The sequence below is a fragment of the Tinamus guttatus genome, unplaced genomic scaffold (assembly GCF_059628265.1).
Source record: "Tinamus guttatus ecotype Peru unplaced genomic scaffold, ASM5962826v1 Tinamus_guttatus_pri_ptg000357l, whole genome shotgun sequence".
Lineage (NCBI taxonomy): Eukaryota > Metazoa > Chordata > Aves > Tinamiformes > Tinamidae > Tinamus > Tinamus guttatus.
Window position 1 is genome coordinate 379,363 of NW_028288891.1, and position 24,901 is coordinate 404,263.

Consider the following 24,901-nt stretch of genomic DNA (forward strand, 5'->3'; position numbering starts at 1 on the left):
ACCAGGTCATCTACCACGGCCACATCTACAACGTGCAGGAGGTAGGAGCAGGTTAGGTGTGTTCTGCTGACAGGAAATGTTCAGCAGAACTGATTTGGGTTTGTTTTTTTTCTATTTATTTATTTATTTATTGTAACTAGACACATCTACATTTAGATGTAGGCTGGCTCAGTGCAGAAAGCAGCTTCCTGTGCATTTTCTCATGACTTCTTCTAAGACCCTAATTTCTGTAAGCTCTGATGTGAGCTGTTATTCCTGAATTCCAACAAGCCGGAAGCTTCCTTCTAGGAGTTTGTGGAGGGAACCATCTCGTCTCAATGCCAAGCTACCAGATTTTTCCTGCACGTTTTCATACTCTCTTGAGCTCTGGGTTGTGACTTGGTTGCCAATTTCAGAAAAATGCTGTAAGAACTCCCGAGTATTTGAGGATGGTACACCATCAAAAAAAAACTCCTCAAAAATCATTTTTTTCTGATGTTTGTGTAAGTGAGAGGTAAATATTGAGGCAATCCCCCAGGCTGTTGTACCATTTTTTGAGGTTTCTATTATAGTCTTTCCTCATCTCAGGTTATTAAACCTTTTCTATTATGGTGCACGCCCCCTGCATACGTACCTTGCCAAAAGATTTGAAGGAAAAGCTGTACAGCTGTGGCTAAGCTAAGGGCAGGATGTGCTCGTTGGTTTGCATAAGACATTCTCTCTAAGATAGTGGTGTGAGTGCTTGTCCCTGCAGTCTCTCCCAAAGTCTTCTCTCTTCCCACGCATTCAGGGCAGAAACAACCTGCTCCATGCGTTGCTCCTGTTCCTCTACATCATCAAGACCAGGGAATCGGGCATGCTCGGGTAAGTGTCGCCCCGTGGGTCCCCTCGCGCTGCCGGCGAGAGCTGAGCAGCAGCTTTGGGTGCTGAGGTGCCGTGAGGCTGCTCCGTGGGACGGCGGTGACGGGATTAAAATCCTGCTGGCGTTTTAAGTAAGGGCAGCCGTTCTGTAGGACTGTGTCAGTTGGGTGAGCGTGAGCACGCGGGAAACGTTTTAGCTTTCTCCTTGGTCTTGTGCCAGCTGCAGATGAAGAAGTTTTCCTTGTAAGGAAGATGGGGTGTAAACAGGAGCTTTAACTTGCCGCTGGTTTGTGACTGTGGTGTTCTTTTTGCAGGCGCGTCAGTCTTGGTGCTTCAGGAGTCAACGTGCTGTGGATTTTTGGAGAGTGACGAGCGGGACCACAGGTTGGCAGAGGAGTGATCCCTCTTCCCAGACAAGAAGAACCGAGCAGCATCATTATCCTTTTTGCCTTGGAGCAAAAACCATTGGAGAATTAGGGTTTAGGGCTAGGGTTAGGTTAGGGTTTAGGTTGGGGTTAAACGTTTTGTTTGTTTGACTGATCTTTGGTTGTTGTTTTGGGGTGTTCCCCACCATGCCAGCACAGTCTTATGTAGCAAATGCTGGAAGCAGGTGGATCTAATAGCAGGAGTTATGCTGAGCTTTGGTGGGCAGTTGCTCTTTGGCTGCTTTTGGTATTGAACGTGTCTGCACGGATCTGGGTCCTAGATCTGGGTTTTCTAGGCAGGGCGGTTTTCGGAGGCGCTCGGTCAGCCCGTTCCTGGGTGCTCTCTGCAAATCTGGTGGTGTTCGCCCCTTAGAGCAGGAAGGTAGAGTGCTGCTGGCTGTGATACTGTGGGGATGGATGGGTGTTGCAGGTTGTTTTGTCTTAACTTTGTGTGCAATGATTTTTTTTTCTTTTCCAGGTTGTAGGTAGCATTTAGAATTGTTTAAACATTTAAAAATAAGGTAAGAAAGAGATTTTTTTTTAACCTCCGTCTGTTTTTTTCCCTCTGTCCCGACTGCTCTGTGAGGTGTCGATCGTCTCCAGTGCCTGCAGGGAGCTGGGTCCTGGAGCTGGGGTTTTCTAAGCAGGGAGGTTGTGGAGGCGCTTGGTTACCCCATTCCCGGGTGCCCTCTGGGAATCCGGTGGCCTTTGCCCATTAGAGCAGGAAGACAGAGTGTGTGCCGGGGGCTGTGAGTAGTAGTGCTGAGGCTGCAGAGGCAGCTGCTGCGAGGGATGTGGCGCTGATGCAGCCAGGGAGGTTGTTATCGTGCGTGTTCCTTTTTAATGTAGAGCGTAACTGATCAGTTGTTTATTTTTGCAGGTGCAGAAGATGAGGGTCGAGATGGAAAGGAAGATCCTAAGCCCTATAGGCCTCAGCCTTCCAGCCCTAGCCCTTCAGGCCAAGCCCTTCGCTCTAGCCCTGTTGGCATCAGCCCTTTAGCCCGTTAGGCTCAGAGCCCTAAGCCTTATAGCATCCCTATAGGATCCTCCTAAGTCTATAGGGTAAGTTTAGATTTGCGAAATAGGTTGCGAGAATGGCACGGTTGTACGTTCTTTTGAGCAATAAAGATGCAGAAGGTGCTGGAGTGCGTGTCTCATTTCAAATAAAGATGTTTGTGTGGTGTCTCATTTCAAATAAAGATGTTTGTGTGGTGTCTCATTTCAAATAAAGATAGAGGTGTTGTTTTGTTGCCTTCATTAAAGTAGATGCTGCCCTAAAGGGATAGGGCCAAAGGGCTAGAGCTCAGGGCCAAAGGGGTGGGGATAAACGGTGGGGGCTAAAGGGCTTGGGTTGAAGGGCCAAACGGCTGAGGGTTTGGGTTCAAAAGCCAGGATTCAGGAGCTGGGATTAAAGGGTTTATGACTACAGGACTAGGGCTAAAGAGGTTTGGGCTAAAGTGCTAGTGTTGAGGATTAAAGGGCAACAGTTAAAGGGCCAAGGGCTAAAGGGCTAGGGCTGAATGGTTGGGTCTTAGGGTTAGAGGGCTAGTGATAGCAAGCTATAGGGCTAAAGGGCAAAGATTAAAGGGCTGGGGCTAAAGGGAAAGGGCTAAATGCTCCAGGTATAAAAAGCTAGGGCTTAGAGCTACAGGGCTAGGATTAAATGCCTAAAAAGCTATAGGGTTAGACTTGAAAGGCTACCATTCAACACTAGCTTTAAATGGCTGGGATTAAAGGGATAGCACTTGGGACTAAATGGGTTTAGGGCTAAGGGGCTTAGGGCCAGCGCTAAAGGGCTAGGACTCAGGACTAAAGGGCAAGGCTTAAAGGGCTAAGAGTTAGCACTGAAGGCCTTAGGGCAAAAGTGCGAGGGCTAAAGGATTTAGGACTAAAGAGCTTATGATTACAGGGAAAAGGCCTTGGGGCTAAAGGGATAGTGCTTAGGGAAAAAGACATTGTGGTAAAGGGCTGTAGGGAATGGCTAAAGGGCTAAGGCTAACAAGATCTTAGGGCCAAAGGCCCAGGGCTAAGGGGCTTAGGGCACTAGATTTGCAACTGAAAGACCACGGCTAATGGCTGGTGTTAAAAAGGTCTAGTACCAGGACTAAAGGGCTAGAGCTTAGGCCTAAAGGGCTAGGACAGGAATGAAGGGCAAAAAGGTGGGTATGGGAATATATAGATTAAAGGTTGTTATGGCCAAGGATGAAAACAATTATCTGCTTGCTTGGTGGATAAAGGATTTTCTGAGGCCAATAATTATGGGAATAGTTAGGAGGAAAGGTTAATAAGGATCACCTGGTGAGGGTAAAGAGATGTGGGGATATAGAGGTCACCTGTAGAAGATTAGGGAGTGCCCTTCTCTGGGATTGGTCACTGGGTTATTGGCTCCCCGGGTGAGAAGGTTGTGAAAATACCAAAACCCAGGGCTTAAAAGGGGCTGCAGGGTTGTTCCTGCTCCTCTGTGATCCCCATAGGCTAAGATGAAAGAAGCAGTGGGAAAGGGCTAGGATGAAAGGGCTAGGGCTACAGCTTGGGGCTAAAAGGATAGGAATAAAGAAGAATAAAGAGTTAGGAGTTTGGGCTAAACAGTGTAAGACAGGGATTAAAGGCTCAGGATAAAGTCCTAGGGCTTTAGGGCTGAAGGGTCTTGAAATGATGAGGTTTCTTGTACTTTCCCATGTTCAGTCCCATTTTCTAGTCAGAGCAATGACACTATGGGTAGATGCACAACACTCCTGTTTGGTGGTAGTTGGGGGTGATGGTAGCCAGTGCTACTCTGTTTTCTTACCTTTGTGTGTGTCTTGTTTTGTTTGGCTCTGATTATCACAGTATTAATATACAGTAGCAATGCTGTTCCTGCTGTACGTCATGCTGCCTCAGCGACCTGCAGAAAACTCTTTTTTTTCATTCCCCTCCCTTTCCAGGTAGTCCTTTATGTTTTCTAAATAAAATGACTGGTGTTGTTTTCAAGTTACGTTCTTGTGTGTATTCCTTCTCGGCTGTCGGCTACGTAAAAACTGCTCCTAGGAAAGCTCTTGAGGGAAGGAAGAGGAGGCTACAGGGATGTTCCACCACACCTAGAAGAATGGTATTCCAGTTGAATAATTAAGCCACTCTTTACACTATGCTCAAATGACAATGAGGATTAAAGTGAATTATATGAGAGCATAAATGAGAAGAAAATGCCCTGAAAAGCATTACACAAAACACTAGTTACTAGTGGAGTGGCTAGACTTAATGGATCTTCATTCAATGACAGTCCATCTCCAACTCTGCAAAGGACAAAAACATACTCTTACTAGAAGGGGTAGAATTGTAATATCAGAGCTGATTTCTATATGTCAGGATTAAATTAATCAGAATTGCATTAATTTTTAAAATTAAGGTTAGACTGTTTAAATAGCAGCCTTGTTAGATGAAAAGAACACTGCAATGATGCTTGGGTATAGGTAGGATTTCTCAAGCTGGTGTCAGAAGAGGATCTGTTGATTCCAGTCCCAAAAGGGGCTCATACAGCTGCCATGAGTCAAGGCACTGGGAATACCATTCGAACAAGAACCTCAAAATGGTGAAAGGACCTAAATGAGAGGCCTCTCCATTCTGCAGCCTCGCAGCGTTATTGCAGGAAGCCAAGCTTGCGCAGGTCGGGTCTCCTCTTCCTCGTCCCCCTGCCACCACCCACTTCTCTGCTGAGAGCAGGAAAGCTGCCTCCAGCACAGCACGGAGATGGCACCAAGAGAGGCACCGTTCTGCCCTCCTGCGCCTAAATCTCTCACTCCCATGGGCAGCACAGGGCAGCGTGCTCTCTATCTGCTTCCCTTTGCTCTGCTCTGCTTTGGACAAAGGTTTTGCAGACAGGTCAAGGTTATTGCCAGCAGGAGGGGCACACAAAGCGATTTTGGCCAGGCAGCACGGCTGCCACAGTCAGTGACAGAGGTTTCTCCCCTTCCTACGCTTTGCCAAAACGGCTCTGCCAAAATAGGTCACGATGGGCTGGAGGCTCTTCAAGGCTATGAACCCAAGGCACAACTGGAGCCCTCCGTGTCTCTGATTTCTTGATTTCTGCAAAGATGAGAGAGGCTACACTGATTCCCTGCAACTATTCCCTCTCCACCTTTATTTGGTTGCAAGCGCAGCTGTCTCAGCCCCTCTAACCTGAATTCTCAGCACAGACTAAGCACTGCATTCCTTTGGCTTTCCAAGTGCTGCTAGAAACTGTGGGCACTTTGCTCCTATCTTCTGAAAGGAGGGAAGGGAAGCACCAGCAAAGATGGGACATTTCCAGATTTCACCTGCAGCCCCTGGAGGAAACTGCCCCATGGAGTACATGGACGGAGACTTGCGTTCAGTGCCCAGCTCAGCCCTTCCTTTACCAGAGAGGTTTGCATATGCCATGGCATGCAAGACAAGACACATTCACTTCCCACTGCAGCTATGAGCAGCCATGCAGCTTGCTCACATGCAGAACCCCTTTAAAGATGGATACATTCAATGAGAATCTAGTAATTTTTAGGGCTTTAGGGCTGAAGGGCTTTAGTGCTGAAGGGGGAGCCTTTAGAGCTAAAAAGCTAGAATCAAAGGGCTAAAGTTCTAGGGTCAAAGGGCTAGGACTAAATGGCTAAGGCTAAAGCGCTGTGGTTCAATTGCTGGAATTCAAGGGCCAGGATTAAAGAACTAATGCTAGGGTTAAATGCTGAAGAGTCAGCACTAAAGGACTAGAGCTAAAAGAAAAAGGGCTTGGGGCTATGGCTGAGTTCTAAAGGACTAGGACCTAAGACCCAGGGCTAAAGGGTTAGAACTTTGTTAAAAAAGAGCCTCAACCCACACAAGGCTCAATGGGACAGACAACTTCCCAAAGTACTCCCTCAATTAAATAATAGTTATGGGCCTACTGAAAGGCCTGTAAGCCCAGCATTCTTTGTGAAAGCTGAGCTTAATGCTCAACCTACAGGTAAAAAAGGATGTCCAACAACATTACAGCTGGACAGCCTGTGGTGGTCAATTTACCATCCATCGGCACTGTGTCTAAGACTCTGAGTAAAGCTCGTGGCCCACTTGCCTGGGAAGCTACTGATAGCAGTGGTGCAAAACACAGAGAATTAGGGCATGATGGATTTTTCTTCATTTTAAATGAGTTAACCTGTTCCACCTCACCCCCCCGAAACAAGTTTATTTTCTCTTGCAGCAGCGTGCAGGACGACTGATGGAAATGCTGTATTCATTTTACTAACTCTAGTGCTATTAGGTTTATTACTTATAATCTATAAGCTATATTACATATATTTTGTATATAAAAGTGCGGGGTATGACAAAACAAATAACCCTAATTCAACCACCCAAAAGGTACAAATTTGTACATAATAGCAATACTTTTTTAAAAATGTTTACTTGCCATGGACCTGTAAGTGCAAAAATTATCAATACTCTATTTATGGCACGGAGCCAAGAGGTGACTGTAGCACCACTCTGTGACTATAAGATGACTTGACTATAGTCACAGGGCAGAGAGCAACCAGTGTGCTCCTTCCCCAGCTCAACCTGACTGTTCACACATAGCCCTATTCAGGTGTTAACCACCAGTGACATATCTGATCCTGGTGGGTAGCTCCCTGATTTCTTCCCCCACTCAGGTATTAACCATTAATAAGAGTCCTGATGGCTGCATTCTCAGGGAGAGATAAGGCTGATTGTGCATACACCAGCCAGAAGTGCTCTGAAATGAAAGAATGACTCTCAGTCAACCATCTTCCTTGGCCAACATATGGCAGGCTCGTTGTCTGCCATGGGCACGGGAGCTTGCTTGGCCCACAGCAGCCCCGCAAGCAGATTTTTCAAAGCCCTGCGGTTGCATCTGGGGCCTGGTGGAGACTGGCCCTCAAGCCCTGCCTGCCTCAGTGAGCAGCAGCCATTCTGCGGGGGAGAAGGCAAGAAGAGCAGTCAGGCCTGTCTCCTAGAAGCACCATGGCCACCCCACCAAGGTCAGGAGTGGGCAATGGCCTGGCATGGGCCAGTCATTGCTACAACCAATCGGTGGAGAATGGGAAAGAAGTTAACCTGCAGGGCTTTAAATATACAGGGGAATTTCCATTGGGAATTTCCCTCTGAGGAGGCCCCCACCTAGAGCTGGAATACTGAGAAGATCATCTTATACAGAAGCACGTTGTATCTTTGGGATAAAGCAGAAAGCTGGAGGTGGACCTTGTTAAGGAAAATGACATGAAGATTTTTCCTAACACCTTCCACCTTTTCCTTCAGCCTACTTTCTCTGGCTTGTCACTCTTGGAGTGGTCTCCCTTGCTTGAGCAGTGCTCTTTGCAAGAGTGTTGAGAGTCATCACACATGCGGAGCACAAAAACAGTTCGGAATGGGAGATGGTGCGAGACAGGCAGCCTTGAGCTCCTGTGGCAAAGGGCTGATTCCTGGGCATTTTGTTTTCAGCAGAGCTGCCTCAGTGGATGCCCCAAGCTCTTGCTCTTGCCTCCCTTCATCTTGGCTGCTACTCCGAATGGTTGCTGTGTGCAGTGCCCTGCAGTTCATGTGGCAGGATAAGGATGAATCACGTTCTTTAAAAGTAAGTAAAACAGAAGTCCCCTGCATCTTGGTAGCACAGGAGGAAACATCATTAGACCAAGCAGAACAGACCATGATCATTCTTTATCCTTGAACTGCTCAGTACAGTATTTTATATTTATATCTACTTTGCATACATGGCAAGAAAACTCAAGGTTTCTGTTGACTTATGTAGAGTGCCTTCCTTTTAATCCTTTGAGTTGAATGTGGCAGGGGTTGTCAGGGACAGCCAGAAGGGCTCCTGTCTGAAAGGGGGCGCTGTACACAGGAACTGCTGGGGGCTCCATCCTGGCATCTCCCATAGCTTTCCTCTTCTGGCAGGCGTTTATTGTTGTGCAGCCATGGACGGGCACCTTCTTGAGTGCAAGCTCAAGGTACTGGGTCCTGGCCCGAGGCATGAAGAAGCGCCTGCACCAGGGCAACCTGGGAGTTGACCTGCTGCTGGAGAGAAGCTCTGCAGAGAAGGGTCTGGGAGTCCTGCAGGACAACAAGGTAAGTATGGGCCATCAGTGATGCGGCAGCCATCAGTGTGGCCCTACACAACCCGGGGGAGGCAACTTCTGGAGCAGTGTGCCCAGTTCTGAGACCTCCCCAGTACAAGAGAGACACTGCACTGCTGCAGGGAGACCAGTGGAGAGTCCTGGAGCATCTTTCTTACAAGGAAAGGCTGGGAGAATTGGGCCTCCTTAGCCAAGGGCAGGTGTCAAGAGGATGGGGACAGACTGTTCTTCACTGGTGTCCAACCACAGCACACGGGGCAGTAGGCACAAAATAAAACACAGGAAGTTCATTTGCGTAAGGAAAAAAGCTTGTTAACTGTGTGCAAATGGGTGTGCGCACAATCGTGTGCAACCTGCTCTAGGGGACTACGCTTGTATGGTGTGCGTGTGCACGTGCGTGTGTGGAATAGCTGATCCTTGGAGGTCCCTACCACCCTGACTCTTATGGTGAAGGGAACCACGCAAAGACTCTACCAATAAAGAGAGAAGCAATGTGTGATTTTAAATAACACAGGAAATATTTTATTTTTTTTTCCCTTTTAAAAGTGTGATCCTAACTTGTCTCTTATCTTTTTCTTCCTTGGTCAGTCCCCCATGCTGGGGACAGCAAATGTCCAACAACAGCTCCCTGAATGAGTTCCTCCTCCTGCCATTCGCAGTCACGCGGGAGCTGCAACTCTTGCACTTCTTGCTCTTCCTGGGCATCTACCTGGCTGACCCCCGGACAGCGGCCTCCTCATCACAGCCTCATATCACACTATTCTCTTTCTCATACAGTAATGGCTAGGTCATTACCTTGCTTATTTTGTCTGTTGCTAAAACCAAGTGTGTAGCAAGGTTAATGTTTTGTTAAATGTACCATTTCATTTCTGTATTGTCTTAATATTAACAGTGAAATAAGACCATACTTTCCACTGATGCCTGGTTCTTTCCATTGCCCCCCGTCCCGTCAATTGGCAGAACATGTCTGGCAGTTGCATGCAAAGCCTGGCAAACCGAGGGAAAAGCAATGCTGCAAACACAAATTCCCCCTTGTCAAAGACACTGCAGTCTTTTTCCCCTTCCTTCTTGCTGTGACAGGTCCCACAGCAAGTCTTTTTCTCTCTGAGTCCCTGAGGTGAGATGCTGTGTGTTGTGCAGCCCGCTTTTCCTTCTGCCTGCCAGGCTTTGCATGCAATTGGCAGCCACAGTCTTGGCAGCTTGTGACCTGATGCCATCAGGTTCTGGGTGCTAGTGACGCCTCCCAGGCAGCCGAATGACCTGGTACTTGTGTGAGCAGAGGCCTGAGCAGCTCCTGGGTTCTTTCTGCTAGAGCGATTGCCCCTGTGCAATGGCAAGGGACGGTCACCACTCAGAAGGGCTGGGGGCCAAGGAGCAACTGTGAGTGCTGGAGCCTGGGGCAGTGCCATGTTTAGGGAACAGGAGGCCCCAGTGTCTGTCACTCCATCCCTACCCATGCCCACGTTGCCAGCAGCCCTCTGTGAGGCGTCACAGCGGTCCCCACAGGTCACAGTGGCCCCCGCGGGTGACCTGTCCCTCCCGGCACTGCTGCTGCGTCAGTGGCTTGTGATTCCCGTGGGAGGAGGTGCTGCTGGAGCAGTGCATCCGCAGAGGGAGTCGTGCCGCGATGGGGGTGCTGCGAGCGCTCCGAGGTGGGGGCGTCCCCGCGCTCAGCATCTCACGGGGGCGACGGAACCTGCCAGCGCCCACGTTCCAGGCTTGGGCAGAGCGTGCCTGAGCCCCTGGGGCTGGCCCCGAGCTGCCGCAGCCTCCTCTTCCCCAGCCTGAGCAGGGCTGGCACCAGCAGCCTCTCCTGTCACCCCGTGCTCCAGCTGTGCAGGCTCTTGCCCTGAGCTGGGCTCTGTCCCTACGGCTGCTGGAGTGACGCAAAGCTGGTGCTGCTTTCCTTCCAGGTTGCTTCACTTGTGCAGGTACCCGGTCGAGACCTGCACGCAGTGAGGATGGTGGGAGTGTGGCCGGCTCTGTTCCTGTGGCCATTACTACCTTTGCCGCCATCGTGACCTCGCTGTTGGACCGCCTGCAAGACGCCGAGGTGAGCAGGGGTGTCTTGATGGGCTCCGTGGGGTTCGAGGGCTCCCTGCAGCACCCTGACTTCCCTGGGTGCCGCAGACTGATCTCCCGCGATGCTGCCTCTCACTTTGGGCTGCACCTCGTTCCAAAACATGGATGCTGTGTGGACAATCCCTCGCGCCCTCCGTGATGGCAGGAGGTGGCAGCATCTCTGGGCTTGGGTGTCCACATTAGGATTTGGGTTCGCACAAGGAGGTCACAGAGCAGGGCTTCTCACCCGCTGCCGACGGCTGTGCTGAGCAGTGCCAGCAGCTGCTCCCTGGCATCGGCGTGGCCAAGCTGCTGTGTGTGGGGCAGCATGTCCCATGGCTGCTGTGTCCCTGTGCCCCCAGGATGGCAGAGCGGAGGAGACCTACCGCAAGCTGGAGGGCGTCTTATGGGGCGAGGAGAGCCACCTGCAGAGCTCTGTTGTGGACAGAGCCATAGCGGTGGCATTGAAGGACCTGCGAGCGGCGCAGGTGAGCTCGTTCTCTCTGAGGGTGACCTCAGGTGCTGGCCCCTGTCCCGGCTGTCCCGTGCAGGAGCTTCGTGACACGTTGCGGTGTGGGGCCAGGGAATGTGCAAAGAGGAGCTGTGGGGCTGTGTGTGCGCAAGGCATAGCGGGAGCCCTGCTAGCGCCTGTATGTCCTGCCTGGAGGCCGAGCCCTGGCAGAGGGTCAGTCCGGCTCCTGCCACATGCAAAATGCTTCTTCCAGGCTGCGCCGCTTGCTGTGAGGACGGCCGCTAGCGACGTCCTGGTGGCGCTGGCCCGCAGCCATCTGCGAGATGTGGTGTCGGCGCTGCAGGGCCACCTGCAAACCCTGCAGGAGATGTCGGAGGAGTTCGTCCTCATCACGCTGCGCAACGTGGCTGCCCGCTATGGTAGGGCCCCCCAGCTGGGTGCCAGCGGGTGCCAAGCAGGAGAACGGACTCCTAGCCCTGGCCCAAAGACCCGGGGCTGCGCCAGAGGGAAACCAGCAAAGAGCCAACACACCAGGCTGTGCCCCACGCTGTCCTCCCCAGTTTAGGGCTTCCCCACTCCCCGTGCCCCTCGAGGAAGGTGGTTGGCACACAAGTGGCCTGGCAGGAGCCTCCCTGCAGCGGGCTCTCCCCCTGGCCCAGCGCTGTCCTGGCAGCGGTGACGGGAGATGGAGCCCGTTGGCCGCCGCGGCTCTGGGTGGCCGGGCTGCCCACACGCTGCTCTCTCTGCAGCCCTGCAGTGCGTGCCCTTTGCGGGGAGCACGCTGTCGGCCCTGCAGCACGTGCTGAGCGCGGCGGGGAGCGGCCGCACGCTGCGTCTCGTCTGCGACGGTGAGTGTCGGTGCTGCGGCGCTGCCGCCAGCGACTCCGCGGCCGGAGCCGACGGCACTGGGTGCCGCTGGCCGGAGGAACTCCTGGCTCCCTGCCCGGCCTCTGCTGCCACGCGTGCCTCCCGGTTCAGCTGCCTTTGGCCAAGCTCTGCCCAGCCTGGGTTTCCCCGTTCCCTTCCCTTCCCTTTCATCGAGCACAGCCTGCTTTGCTGTTTGTGGGCTTAAAGGCAGAGCCCAGGAAAGAAGGGCCAAAACCGTGAAGCTTGCACTGAGGGGCAAACGCTGGGGGCAGGAAGAGGCTGGGGCTGCAGCGGGCAGTGTTGGAGGGGAGCTAAGCCTTGGGGAGGAGAAGGTGTGCGGGGGTGGAAGAAGGGAGAAGCAAGGCAGCGTTTCCACCTGGCCGTCTCGTGCCATGGCACGGGGTGTCTCTGAAGCCAGATCTCCGTGCCACCCTTGCAAGGCCACAGTGGGCGGAAGGAGGCCTGGGGGCCACTGCAATGTGTGGTGCTGGTCAGAGGTTTTGAGGCGATCCTGTTTCCCTTCCTGTGCTGCAGTTCTGGAGCAGTGGTGCAGCGGGATAGCCGGGTACCTGCATGAGTGGGACAAACAGGTCTTCCCTCGCCTGGAGGCCACCCAGCTCTGCGCCCCGGTTTACCCGCTCTTCTGCTACGTGGGCAGACACTGGCAGCGGTGCAAGGAGGAAGAGGTGAGCCTTGCTGCCCTCGCAGCCATGGGCAGCCACGGGGACGTCCGCAGGGGCCAGCGGGGCTGTGCACGGGGCTGGGTGAGGGCTTGGAGGGAGCAGGCTGGTTGGAAAGCATCCCGAGCCGGGAGCCTTCAGGGAGCGCTGACGTGAGTGGTGCTGACAGGCAGGAGGGGACATCCGTGCAGCAGCCCTGGGCCAAGCACTTGGGGCAGGCAAGAGGCGAATGCTGGGGCCTTCTAGCAGGGCAGGTGGGGGTGGTGGGAGGAAACGCTCCCTGTGCCGGCGAGCGAGGCCTTCTTGCCGGGACTGAGAGGAAAGGGAGAGCCCTGTGCGGGAAGTGCAGGCTGGGTGTCTCGCGGGGAGGCGGGTGCTGGAGAGAGCCTCATCCCTGCATGTGGCGGCGTCTTGCTTTCCCTCGGCAGGCCAAGCAGGCCGTGCTCAGGGCAGTGGGTGCCATGATGGCCGTCCTGCTGCACGCGGAGCAGTACTGCCAGCGTGTCTGGGAGCAGCTGCTCTGGCTGCTGCACCAATATCGAGAGGTCCGAGATCCCCTTGGTGTGACCATGGTGAGGCACTGCGCAGGACACGGCGCGGCCGGGGCCTGCGGGGGAGCAATGAGGTGTCGGGGGGTTGCAGGGCGCCAGCAGGAGCTGAGTCCCTTGGAGATGGGAAGAGGGAACGGGGCCCGGTGGCTTCCCGGGCTCCTGCTGGCAGAAAGCAGCAGGGCAGAAGGGCTGGGAGGGCGCGTTGAGTGGCTGGGGCACGTGGCTCCACAGGGGACCCTGCGGTGCCTCCCAGGGCTGCGGGTGTGTTAAGAGCTCTGTGAGTGCGTTCAGGCCGTGGTTTTCCCAGTGACGCCTGTTTCTGCCTTCCTGGGGGCTCGCGGTAACTGCTGCCCTCTCCCTGCCGCGCTCCCTTGCAGAGCCTGGGCCGTTTCCTGGCAGCTGTGGCTGGCATTCAGAGCCGCGGGCCACGGGCCCACCTGCAGGCCGTCAGTGCTGCTGTGCATGAGCAGGTAAGGCCTGGCGGCGCCTCCCTGGCCTGGGGCTCCTGGGCAGCCTCGGCTGCTGCCCAGCCCTGCGTGTGCCCAGGGCGCTGCGCTTGGCGCGTGGCTCCGTGCCCAGAGATGCCCGCGAGAGGTTTCCTTTCTGTCCCCCTCTCTGCCAGTGCAAACTGCTCTGAAAAACACTTTGTTCCCACAGCTCTGTGACGAGATTGATCCGCCCCGGCCCGAGCACAGGGCAGAGCTGTGCCGCTGCATGGTGCTGCAGGGTAAGGAGAGGAGAGCCGGGGCCGCACTGCAGCGTCGCCACAGCTCTCGCAAAGCTGCGCACGTGGGAAGATGCTGGGCTCTCCTGACCACCAGGATTTCTTTCTTCCCCACAGCCCAAATCTGCCCCGAGGAGACAATCGTCTTCCTTTATTTCAAACTGAGGAACGGGAGCAAGGCCGATCGTGTGGCAGCCGTGGGAGTGCTGCAAGCTCTGCTCCGCTCTGATGGTCAGTAGGCCAGGCAGCAAAAAGATCAGCATCCCCCCGGGAATGTGCTGCTTCCTTTGAGGCACAGGCTGGCGCCCCTTTTCTGCCCTGCTTGTGCGTGGGAAGCCATGGAGCTGTGTGAAATCCCTGCGGAAACGGGGACTTGGCTTCAGCACCGCCTCTCCATGTCTCTTGCAGTGCCTGCCGTGCGGGAGAACTTGGCCCTGTTTGCCAAACTCGCGGAGTCCGTGTGCCACGACCCCACGTGCCAGGTGAGCTGGTCTGGACAGGGCCATTGTGGGGCAGAGCAGGGCTGTTCCAAGGCAGAGCCTGGCCAGGCCTTTGCCATAGGCGGAGGCAGGCTCTGGGGCAGGAGGCCGGCGGCAGCAGCAGCAGCAGAGCAAGGGCTGCTGCCACCTCCTCATCCCGGCCTGGGCAGAGGGGCTGCAGCGCAGCGCAGGCAGCTCCCCTGGGGCTTGGGGCCGGCTCGTGACGGCAGCCTGCCCTGCCTGCAGGTGAGGATGGCCGTCCTGCACTTCATCGGGGAGCTGCTGCGCTCCAGTGGCCTGGGCTGCTCGTCGTGGGACGTGGTGGGGCATCTCTTCAGCGAGTTCTGCCGTGCCTCGGGCAGGCTGGTAAGGCAGAGCGCAGCGCCACGGCTGCACCTCATGGCTGTGCCGCACTGCCATGGGTCTCCCTGAAGGAGCGGAGCCCAGCGCAGCCGGGCTGCCGGTACCGGTGCCATGGTGGGGGTCCTCCCCATCGCCAGGCACCGTGGGGCCTGGGAAGGGGCAGTGACAAACATTTGCCACCCTCTCCTGCAGGCTACAGGGAATCTTTGTGCTGCAGAAGCACATGAAGAACGGGCCATTCGGCGCCTGTGCTGGCACATGGTCAGCACGCTGGATGTCTCCAATGGAGCGGTAGCCCAAGTGAGTTGTTCTCGCCATGTGCACCGGGACGCCCACCTTAGGCATGAAAGCAATCAGGGAGAGCTGGGTGTGAGCTCTGTGTGGCCAGACTCGCTCATCCTGTGCGTGCTGCAGCGCATGAGCACCGCTGGGCACGCGCCTTGGCTGCGTCCCGTAGCCCATAGAGATCTTGGGAGGGGCTGGCGAGGCCAAGTGGCTCCCGCATCCCTTTGCCGCAGGGAAGGGAGCTGCCCCGGGGGCAGAGGTGTGCCAGCCGCTCTCAGCAGGCAGCCAGAGCGAGGGAGAGGGAAAGGGGTGCGAAGCGCGGCAGGGAGAGGGGCAGGAGGGGGAGGAGGAGGGCAGAGCAGGAGAAGAGCTCCTGAGCTTGTGAAGGAGTGAGGCCAAGGGCCCAGGCCAGCCCTGGAGACATGGAAATGATGCAGGGACTGGGATGGAGAGGCAGGAATGCCCTCGTGCCAAATGGCCTGGTTCTTGCCCGCAGCTCCTGTGGCCGAAGCTGCTGCGCTACGTGGTGCCATTGCAGTACACGGGCTTGCTTGTGCCACTGTGCCGCTGCCTGCGCGCCCTGGCCGAGAGGCGTCAGGAGACTGAGCGCGGGGAGCCCGAGGCCCTGGAGCCTGAGGAGCAAGGTGGGGAGCAGCAGGTGCCGGGCAGCAGTGCCGGGCTGGTGGCGCGGGACAGCGCGTGTCCCTGCAGCCCTACCAGGCCCTTGCGGGAGGCACGGGGCTGCAGAGGACAGAGCAGTGTCCGCTGCCGGACGCGAGGGCTCTTTCCATGTGTCCCTTCCCGGCGGAGGCACTGGGCACTGCTGCTCGCAGCTCTCCTGGGGCCCTGGAGCTGGTTCTTGTCACGCCAGGGCTGTCCTTGTCCCTGTGTGCACAGCGCCAGGAACCCGGCAGTGCCGCTGTGCAGGCGCTGTGGCCGGGGTGCCCTTTAGCCCTGCGTGGCAGCATGGGAGGCGGCACGGGCAGGGCGCAGAGGGGCTGGGAATCTCACGCTGCCTTCCTTTGTGCCCATAGCGGCTCTGCCGGCTCCCCAGGCACTGCTGGCTCGCCTGCTGGTGAGTACGAGGAGCAGGGAAGGAGCTTTCGTGGCCGGGCAGAGGGTGGGAGAGATGGTGCCGAGGCTGGTGCAGGCAACTCGGGAGGAGGCAGGAGTGTGCGAGAGGCGCCTGGGGCTCCCTGCCTGCCTGCCTGGCTGCCTGCGGCGCAGCCGCAGCTTCCGAGGTGGGTGCGAGCCCCCCGTCTCTCTCGCGCTCTGCTAGGTGACGGCGGCGGTGGCTCCGCATGCGGGTGGTGGCCGTGGCGCTGCGGTCCTGCAGCTGCTGCAGGTGCTCCCCAGCATGATCCACAGCGCGCTGGGGGCGAGCTGGGCTGCAGAGATCCCCCTGCTGCTGCAGCACCTGGCAGGTAAAGTGTCGCTGCCAGGGACAGGCTGGCGGCAGAGGACGCAGCAAAATGCCGTCAGCTCCCAGCTTGGCACTGGGTAATGGTGCCAGGTTTAGGGATGCTTGTCAGCCCCCTGGGCTGAGCCTTTGGGCTGCTGGATTGCAAAGGAGACCCTGGGGCTCTGCTGGGGGCTCAGGGGGCTGAGAGCACAGGGTCTGCCTCCTTGGGCTTTGCAGGAACAACCGCCAGTTCCCTGGATGTGGCTGAGTGGGAGAGCCTTGTGCTGAAGGTACAGCATGTGTGTGGGGGCCACAGCTGGATCGGGCGCCCAGGGTGTGGAAGAGTGTTGGGAGGAACCTGGGGGCTCCCTTTTTGGACACTGAGCAGCACAAGCTCCTGCCAATTCCCCGGGCTCAAGCATCGTGTTGGGGGAGAGACAGAGGCAGATTTTAGAGGGCTGGTTAGGGAGCTCTGCCCATTAGGTGTGCAAAAGGGCCCAGGCAAGGGCAGGGGGTGTTTGCTTCATGTCCCCCTCTGCCCTAGTTCCTGAAAACATCGCTGGAAGCCATCGGGAGCGACGCCTGGATCGTGGGCCTGAGCCAGGAGCTGAGCCAGCAGCTGGGCAGCTCTCCCCGCCTGTCCTGGGAGAAGGTTTGTTCCCTGCGCGGTGTCGCTGCCGCTGCTGGGGCGCCCTGAGGGCTGTGGCACCAGCAGAGCCCTGGGAGGCCGGGGCCCACGCACGGGCTGGCGGGGCTGCTCTGCCCGGCGGGCTCCTGTCCCTGCTGCTCTCGCTGCCCAGGAAGGCGCTTGCTCTCCCCTCCGCGCCGGGCTGGTGGCTGTGCCGGGCTGGCCAGCGCGTGCAGTTGGGGCTGCTGCCGCAGGCGCCTGGGCGGCTCTCGGCACGGTGGCACCGCTGCGGCCTGGCCCTGTCCCGCCGGGCAGGGCTGTCCCTGCAGCTGGGGCCTGGCCTCTCCTCTTGCAGAGGTTCCTGTACAAGGCTCTCGGCACGGCCCTGGCAGCTTGCGGGTGTCTGCGCCACGTGCGAGAGCAGACCCTGAAGCACCTGCAAGCAGCCAACTTCCTGGAGCTGTGGGAGGCGCAGGTGAGGGCTCCTCGCACTGCCCTGCTGTGCGGCAGGGTGTCTCCTGCGTGTGCCTGGGGCGCAGGGGGTCTGTGTGACCCTGCTCCAGCACAGCTGGTGACCTGTTTGTGTCCCTTTCCCTGGGGAAGGGTCCTGCCTGACCTCTGGAGCTGGTCACGGCTGGGCGCTGGGCTGGGAGCGACTCCCTGTTTCTGCTGCCTTGCAGGGAATGGTTTCTGTCCTGTCGCGCTGTGCCGAGAGCCACTTCTCGCTTGCCTTGTCCTGCGTGAAGGAGTTCCTGGGAACTTTGAAAGCCCAAAAGGTAAAGGGCCCAGGGTGCCCCTGTCGGGAGGTGCCGCTGTTGGGGCAGGGGCAGCTCCTGCCTTAGGAGCACACGGAGTCTCGGAGCAGAGCAGGGCAGCGGGCTGACGTCTCAGTGTTTCTCTGGTGATCCCCCGGCAGGGCGACACGGTGAGGACACGCGCTGCTCGCGCCACGCTCATGGTCACCTACGGGCGGATGTCGCTGCGCGCCCCCAGGGAGCAGCTGCTGGCCCACGTTGAGAGAGACGTCGTGGGCAACGTGCTGGGGCTCTACAGAGAGGGCTGCCAGGTGGGAGCTCGCAGCGTGGGGCAGAGGCGTGTGGGTGCTGCCAGCTGCAGCCCCTCCTGCTCCTCCCGTCACGCACCTCTGCCGCTGCAGCCAGGCGAGCGCTGCTCAGCCTGCTGCCCGTGTCCGCGATGCACGGGGTCTTCCCAGGCAGCACCTGGAGCAGCAGCTTCCCCTCCCATGGGAGGCTCCTTGCCAGCAAGGGAGAGGGAGGGGACGTTTCCGTGTTGTGGGGCAGGTGCCCAGGGTGCCGCAGGGCCTCCAGAGGGCACCATGTCCTCCCTGCGCTGCTCTTAGAGGCAGATTAGCCCCAGCCCCGCTGCCCTTCCCACCCTGGGGCCCTGGCTGAAAGCCTCTTTGTCTCCCCTGGCATCAGGACACGCAGCTGAGGCTCTCCCTGGTGCAGAGCATCACAGAGATCAGCGTTGCCCTGCAGGCTGCAGGCGGCAGCCCCAGGTTTGAGCTCTGCTGCAAGCGGGAGCTGCTGCAGACCCTGGTGGTGAGTGCCCAGAGCCGGGGACGTGGTGCAGGGGAGCCAAGGGCTGGGCCATGGGGTGGGTTTGTGCAGGGGCGCGATGCTCTTGCAGGGTGGTATGCAAGCTCCTGACGGCCACGAGCTGCATCCCCAGCTGGCAGGGCGCGTGGGGGCTGGTGCTGGGGCTGCAGCCGGGGAGCAGAGTGCGTCCCGGCGCTGCAGAGCTGCTGCCTTTTCTTGTAGAGCCTCTGTGGGAGTCGTGAGGGGGCAGCAGAGCTGGTGTCTGTGGGCTTGGGCAGCTCAGCCCATGGCTCGGCCTGGCAGGAGCTCCCTCCTGCTCTCCTGCCCCCTGCCCACCCTGTGCCTGTCTGTCTGTGCCTTGCAGGAGGTGATTCAGGAGGAGCCGCGGGAGTCCCCGGTGCAGCCTCGGGCCCTCGTGGCCATGGAGCAGTTGAGGTAGGCTCTGTTCCTGGCACTCTGGATGCCAGTGTGTGTCCCAGCACAGCTGGCTGGTCTGGCTGGGGCTGTGGGCACTGGGTTTGGGGTTGTGGATTGGGCCAAAGGAAGTTGTCCTCTGGCTCACTCTGGGGAGCGCTAGTAAGCCCCCTCTCTGTGTTCTCTGCCCTTTTCTCCTTTCAGCAAGCTGAAACCCTGTCTGAGCAGGGGGGAAAAGTGCAGCCTCCTGGCTCAGTGCTGCCAGGCCATCCTGTGCCTTCCCTGCCCGGAACAGCTGCGTGTGAGAGGGGAGACGATGGTGGTGGCTTCACGCACAGTGGTAGGTGCTGGCCTGCTGGGTCACTGCTGAGCGGGGAGCCAGCACCAGGCACCCCACGCTGGGAATGGGAATCCCACTGGCTGCTGTGGCGTCTTTGTGGGGTACATGGTCTCTCCTCTGCTTTTTGCTGACAGGCGCCATCCCTGCGAGCCCTGGGACAGCTCACGGCAGCCCTCCTGCAGGCAGAGCCGGTCCCCATCTGCCTGGGGGACGTGGTGCAGGTGAGTGCCCTGGGGCAGCGGGGAAGGCATTGTTGCTACCAGAACACAGCAGAGCCAGGGGAATCAGGCCTGCGGGCCTGGTCCATGGAGGGGAGCTCTTCTCTAACTCGGTGCTATCCGTGCACATCAGTGGGAAGTGAAATGGTCCTAGCTTCAGGTCCCCTCGCCCTAGGTTTGCATCCACGCTTTTCCCGTCTGCAGCAACGTTCTTGCAGGCAGCTTGCAGTGTCCTGCAGTCCCCTAGATGAGCAGAGCTTCTCCCACTTGTGCGGCTGTGAGCAAGGGCTGATACACAAATGAAGGCTGCCCATGGCGAGAGCCTGGAGTGGGAAGGTGGCCCCAGCAAGGGCTCCTCACGCGGTGCCCGGAGAAAGCAGGGCCACAAAAGCAGCAGGGTCCCTGCGGAGGGGTGTAGGGCAAAATTCAGGCCATGGTGAGACAGGCGCTGTCGTGGCAGGTTCTGCGACGCTGGCTCACCTCGGCCCACCTGTGTGAGCGGGACGGAGCACTGGAAGTGTGTGTGCAGGTGTTGGGCACCTGCAAAGAGAGGCACGAGCAGAGGGTGAGCGGGGACCCTGTGCCGGGAGCCCTGCGTGGGCGGGCGGCGGGTTCTGGGTGTCCCAGGGCTGCAGGGTGGCCCCTTGTTCCCGCCCGTCTCCGCCAGTGCTCGGGGCCCTGCAGTCGGGAGAGGGCCAGCGGCCGTGGCGATGCTGGTGACCTTTGTGCCTGTGTCTTGCTCCCGCAGCGAGGTGGTGCCTGCCAAGAGTTTGGCTCCTTGGTGGGACTGCTGGGGCCTCTGACATGTGAAGAGTCAGCCGCATCCCGTCGGCGGGCAGCGACCTGCCTCTGCCTCCTTCTCCAGAGAGTTGGTGAGAGGAATAGGCAGGGCTGCCCCTGCTGCTCCCTGCAGGAAGGAGCCCAGCACCAGGCCCTCTTCCCCTGTGCCGTAGTACCTTGTCCAGCTTGCAAAGCCACTGTGTGGCCTTGGGGGACCCTGGCTTTGCGTGGCCTTTGCAGGCCTCCCCCATGTCCTTGCTCAGTGCCCAGGGATCCGGGAGTCGGCTCCCCATGAACATCACTGCCCTTTCTGATAGCTCCCCATCAACGTCACTCCCCTTTCTGATAGTTCCAGATGAAAAGATGGACGTGGCACCGTGGACCCAGATCACGTCTCTGTCCGAGAGGCTCAGCGCTGTCACCTCTGGGTCTCTGCTGGCAACCTCCACCAACATTGCCAAGGTACCTGGCCCTCAAAAAGCACGAGTGGGGCCATAATATGTTTGTGTGCACGTGTGTGTGGGAGTGCTGCTTGCAGGACACATGTTTTGCATCTGAGCAACTCCTGCGACACGCTCGCTTGTGTTTCTGATTTCTCCCCAGCTTGTGTGCAAATATTTCCCACAAGGCCAGGCCACAGGCTTCGTGAGCAGCATCATGGAGAGCCTGCTGTGCTCCAGGCCCATGTGCATGCAGGCTGCGGGTCAGTGGACACTGACCTTCCTGGGGGATTGTGTTGGCAACATATTCCAGGAGGAGGTGAGGGAGGCATTTTTTAGGATGCCTTTGGCTGTTCTCTGCAGTAGTGTGTTGGCCCTGAGGCACAATGGGGAAAGGACACACCGAGCCTTTCTTTCTCGCCCACCTCCTTTCAGGTGCCCGAGCTGGTGTCCATCCTGTGCACGTGCCTGCGGAGCACCCAGCTGAGCACTCCCCGGCGCGTGGTGCTGCGGGCCATGGTCCAGCTGTGCCGCTCTCACCAAGAGCCGGTGCTGGGCAGCCTCCTGCAGACACCGCTGCCCATGGACAGGTCTGTGCAGCCGCCCTTCCCACTGCCGTCAGAGCCAGCCGCGGGGCTCGCCTGCGTGGGCGGCCCTCTCGGCAGCCAGTGCTTTTGCCCCGCGCAAGGCTGAGCGCTGCAGCTAGTGTGCCTGTCGGGACCTGGGCACTGGCAGTGCCCATGGGCACAAGGAGGGTGTATGGCTTCTCCAGGGGTACCTTGGGTAGCCGGGGATGTGGGCTCACGTGCTGGCATGTGTTCCTTTGCAGCAACACAGCAGAGGTGTGGAGGAGCCTGGGAAGAAGCACCGTGGGCTGCCCAATCCTGGTCCACTTAACACAAAAGTTGGGGGCAGCGGGAAAGAGCGACGGGATCAACCGCTGCGCTGGGGAGCTGGGCAGCAGCCAGGCTGCCCTGGAGCCTCGCGTGGTACGTCCAGCAGCCCCGGCGGCCGTGCCGCTTTGCACGTGCTTTCCAAGCAGTGCTTGAGTGCCAGCGGGATTCCTGCCCTTTGTGAGGGCTCGTGGAGCGTTGTGGGGTGCTGAGCTGGTGTGATAGCAGCGTGGGATGCTGGGACAGCTTGCGGTTGCCAGGCTGAAAGGCTCTCCCTGCAGTGAGAACTAGAGAGAGTAAAAGCCCCTGGGCTGTCAGGGGGACGTGGTCCATGGGCAAGTGCCTTGTTTTACCAGGTGGTTCTTGGTTAAATTTCTCTGTAGATCACTCGCGCCCTCTGTGAGGTGGTGTCAGCAGTGAGGAGTGACACCCTGGTTCAGCGCCTGCTTCCCTGGCTGCTTCCAAGCCTCCTGGAGCAGCTCAGCGAGACACTGGGGGAGGACATGGACCTGTCCCTCAGAGAGCTGAGTAGGAGTGACCCACCGGGCAGGTGAGGAGCAGCAGGGGCAGGGGCAGAATCTGCATGTGCGGCCCATGGCTATGCAGGAGCCACCTGCCTATTGCCCTGGTGCTGGGCTGCCTCCGTGGTAGGTGGGACTGGGCTCTGTAGGGCAGCGCACTGGGCATTGGGCTGTTTCTGCAACTCAGCTGGGTGTTGCTGCTGGGATCCATCGTGGGGTTGTGCTAAAGAGCAGCTTCCCACAAAGTGCTGTGCCTGGAGCTTTCTTTGGCTTCTCCCTGCAGCCTGTTTGTGGAGGCCCTGGAGCTGGTGCTGTCCAAGAGCCTGGAGCACCGGTGGCTGCGGCTGCTGCGGGAGCAGGGAGCGTGGGCGTCCTTGGCAGCGCCCCAGGCTCACACGGCCGGCGTGTGTCTCCTGGCAAGGTGAGAGCCCCTGGTGGGGGCCGTGCTAGAGGAAGGGCTGCTGGGAGCTGGGGCCTGCCCCGAGCTCTGCTCCAGTGCAAGCGGCGTCTGCACCGGGGTGGGCGCAGCTGGGAGCAGTGCCGGGGGGCCATGTTGTGTGAGCACGTGCTACAAGGCTGTTGTGCTCTGTGCGCAGTGTGCTGCTGCGCGCGGAGCAGGTCCCGCAGCGCCTGGTGCAGCGGCTCTTCCGCTGGCTGCGTTCCCGCTCGGCGAACCTGCGGCTCACAGCCACTGCGTTCTGTGCCGAGGTGAGGCAGCCGCGGGGCGAGGGGGCTCGCAGGGCTTCCTGCGTCTCACCCAGGTGAGGGCTGCTCCATGCTAGTGCTCACGTGTCTTGATTGCAGCTCATGAAGGACCAGCTGGTGAGGGAGAGGAAAATCGTGACTCCCCTCCTAGAGGTGCTGGCAGAGAGGTCGCGCGACCCTGTCAGCAGCGTAAGACAAATGGCCTTGAGGGGTCTGGGGAACATGGCCACAGGAACACCCACAAAGGTGAGACAGCCTCTGGTGGGTTTTGTGCACAAGCCGAGCTGCGGAGGAGCACGAAAGTGCTCGAGGAGCCGAGGCAGGTGCAGGGCTGCACTGAGGCAATGCCCTGGCATCGGGGCTCTCCCCTGGGCTTGCTCTGGAAAGCGCTGCCACTGGCGCCGCAGCGGGGAGCAGCACTGAGAGGCAAGAGCTCATGTGCGTGTCGCTCTGCAGCTGCGGAGGCACTGGGCCATAGTGGTGAGAGCGCTGCTCGGGGGCATGGAGGACGTGGGCAGACCCGAGGTGGCTGTGGAGAGCCTGTTGGCTCTGACGAAGGTCCTGGCATGGCTGGAGGCGAGGGCCATGGGCTCTGCCTTTGAAGAGGTGGCCAGGAGCTGCCGGGCACTCTGGGGGGTGGTAAGTGGAGCCGCTGTCTCTCCGTGGGCAGGCGGGAGCCCACGCGGGTTGCCGTCCCCTGCGGGCTGCTGTTGGCAGGGGGCAGCCGTCGCCGGTTGCCAGCCCTGTGGGCAGCGCCGCGCGGTGCCGAGCAGTGTGTGCTAGCAGCCTGCCCGACGGTCTTTCTCGTCACAGGAGGAAGAGGAGCTGCGCCGCTCGGCCTTTGGCCTCTATGGCACCCTGGCCTCCTCTGCGTCGGGGAGGAGATCGTTTTTCAGCAGGGAGGTGGAGGAGGCCTTTCCCAGCCTGGTGCTGCACCTTCGTGATCCGTCCCTGGCTGTGTGCAATGTAAGAGCCCCAGGCGCCCCACAGAAAGCCCTGTGGAGCTGGCTGAGCCATGGGGGCACTCGTTCCCTTCCGCATGGGGCTGCAGGAGTCTCCACGGGCCCTGTGTGATGCTGCCCTGCCGGCAAGGTTCCTTCCTCAGTGCCCAGGCAGGTGTAGAGCATCCCCATGACAGGGCCTGGGGCACTTTTGCAGGCCTGCAAGGTGACCCTGCACCTGTGTGCCCCATTTCTGGGGTCGAAGAGGCTGCAGAGGCGCCTCAACATCAGCGTTGGGCTGAGCGCGCACAAGATGCAGGACGAGGTCTGCAGACACCTGGTGAGTGAGCTGTGCGCTGGGGCTGTGTCCCTATGCTGGCTGCCCATCCCGTGACTCCCTCGTCATGGGGTCGCCCCTGTACTGGCCATGGGTGGTCAGGCGATTGGGCAGAGGGGAGCAAAGGGGGCTGCTGGAGATGGGGATGAGCTCCTGCTGCCTGCACTGTGTGTTTTCACAGGCCCAAGACTGCCCCGCGCTGTTCGAGCAGCTCCTGAGCACATCTTGGAGCTGCTGCATGGGAAGCCACCAGGCACCGCAGGCGGCAGCCGTCCACGTCCTGGGTGAGCAGCAGCGGGGGGCTGAGGCGCTGCTCCTGGCCGAGGCCCTGGGTTGGGTTCAAGGTCGGGCTCTGGGGCAGGTCGGGGCTGTGGCCATGCCCGTGCCCTGGTGGCCATGTTCCCATGCCAGGCCTGCTCCAGGCATCAGCCACGTGGCTACAGCAGTGGGGCCTGGCTAGCAAGGCGCCCAGAGGTTCTGTGGGTGCCAAAAGCCAGGGGGCTTGGGGATGCGTGGCCCTAGGGGTGCATCAGGGAAGACACCCCAGCCGGGCACCGTGGGGCATCAGGGGCCTTGTGCCCATGCTGCTCCCATCAACATCGGTGTCTTTGCAGCTCACCTTAGGCCGGAGCACGCCGAGGAGCCCCGTGCTCGACGGGCGGTAGCTGCAAAGCTCTGCACCGGGGGAGGCCAGCAGCACAGAGCAGGAGGCAAATAAAGCCGTGTCCCTGTGGAGAGGCACTGTCTGTCCGTGTGGGGCTGTGTGCGGTGCGGCAATCACCCTGGCCCTGCCTCCCTGGGGATGTGGGCCCTGCGTGGAGCTGCCTGGGGACAGTGGAGAGCAGAGGGACTGGTGGGAGGGGGTTTGCAGGCACTGAGCTTAGGGGGCCACTGCCAGGTGCTTTG

The 24,901-nt window shown here is 58.7% G+C and overlaps 3 protein-coding genes across 3 annotated transcripts; all 3 read left to right on the forward strand.

Moving 5' to 3' along the window:
* Positions 1-8,231: 8,231 nt before the first annotated feature.
* LOC148593629 (maestro heat-like repeat-containing protein family member 2B) lies at positions 8,232-13,929 on the forward strand. Its single transcript, XM_088530141.1, has 9 exons — positions 8,232-8,327; positions 10,759-10,884; positions 11,122-11,287; positions 11,618-11,716; positions 12,270-12,421; positions 12,844-12,987; positions 13,344-13,436; positions 13,624-13,693; positions 13,808-13,929. The coding sequence occupies exons 1-9, from the start codon at positions 8,232-8,234 to the stop codon at positions 13,927-13,929; spliced, it is 1,068 nt and encodes a 355-aa protein (XP_088386267.1).
* A 99-nt stretch (positions 13,930-14,028) lies between these two features.
* Positions 14,029-22,777, forward strand: LOC148593630 (maestro heat-like repeat-containing protein family member 2B). The gene is made up of 23 exons (XM_088530143.1): positions 14,029-14,172; positions 14,416-14,535; positions 14,725-14,832; positions 15,314-15,461; positions 15,852-15,892; positions 16,163-16,241; positions 16,457-16,509; positions 16,764-16,901; positions 16,937-17,127; positions 17,163-17,309; positions 17,739-17,913; positions 18,287-18,409; positions 18,771-18,841; positions 19,025-19,160; positions 19,295-19,381; positions 19,839-19,943; positions 20,127-20,250; positions 20,508-20,620; positions 20,762-20,917; positions 21,034-21,188; positions 21,428-21,587; positions 21,875-22,041; positions 22,609-22,777. Exons 1-23 carry the CDS (start codon positions 14,029-14,031, stop codon positions 22,775-22,777), a joined length of 2,910 nt encoding a protein of 969 aa, XP_088386269.1.
* A 138-nt stretch (positions 22,778-22,915) lies between these two features.
* LOC148593631 (protein maestro-like) lies at positions 22,916-24,660 on the forward strand. The gene is made up of 6 exons (XM_088530144.1): positions 22,916-22,963; positions 23,174-23,356; positions 23,531-23,683; positions 23,876-23,998; positions 24,177-24,356; positions 24,610-24,660. The coding sequence occupies exons 1-6, from the start codon at positions 22,916-22,918 to the stop codon at positions 24,658-24,660; spliced, it is 738 nt and encodes a 245-aa protein (XP_088386270.1).
* Positions 24,661-24,901: the final 241 nt, after the last annotated feature.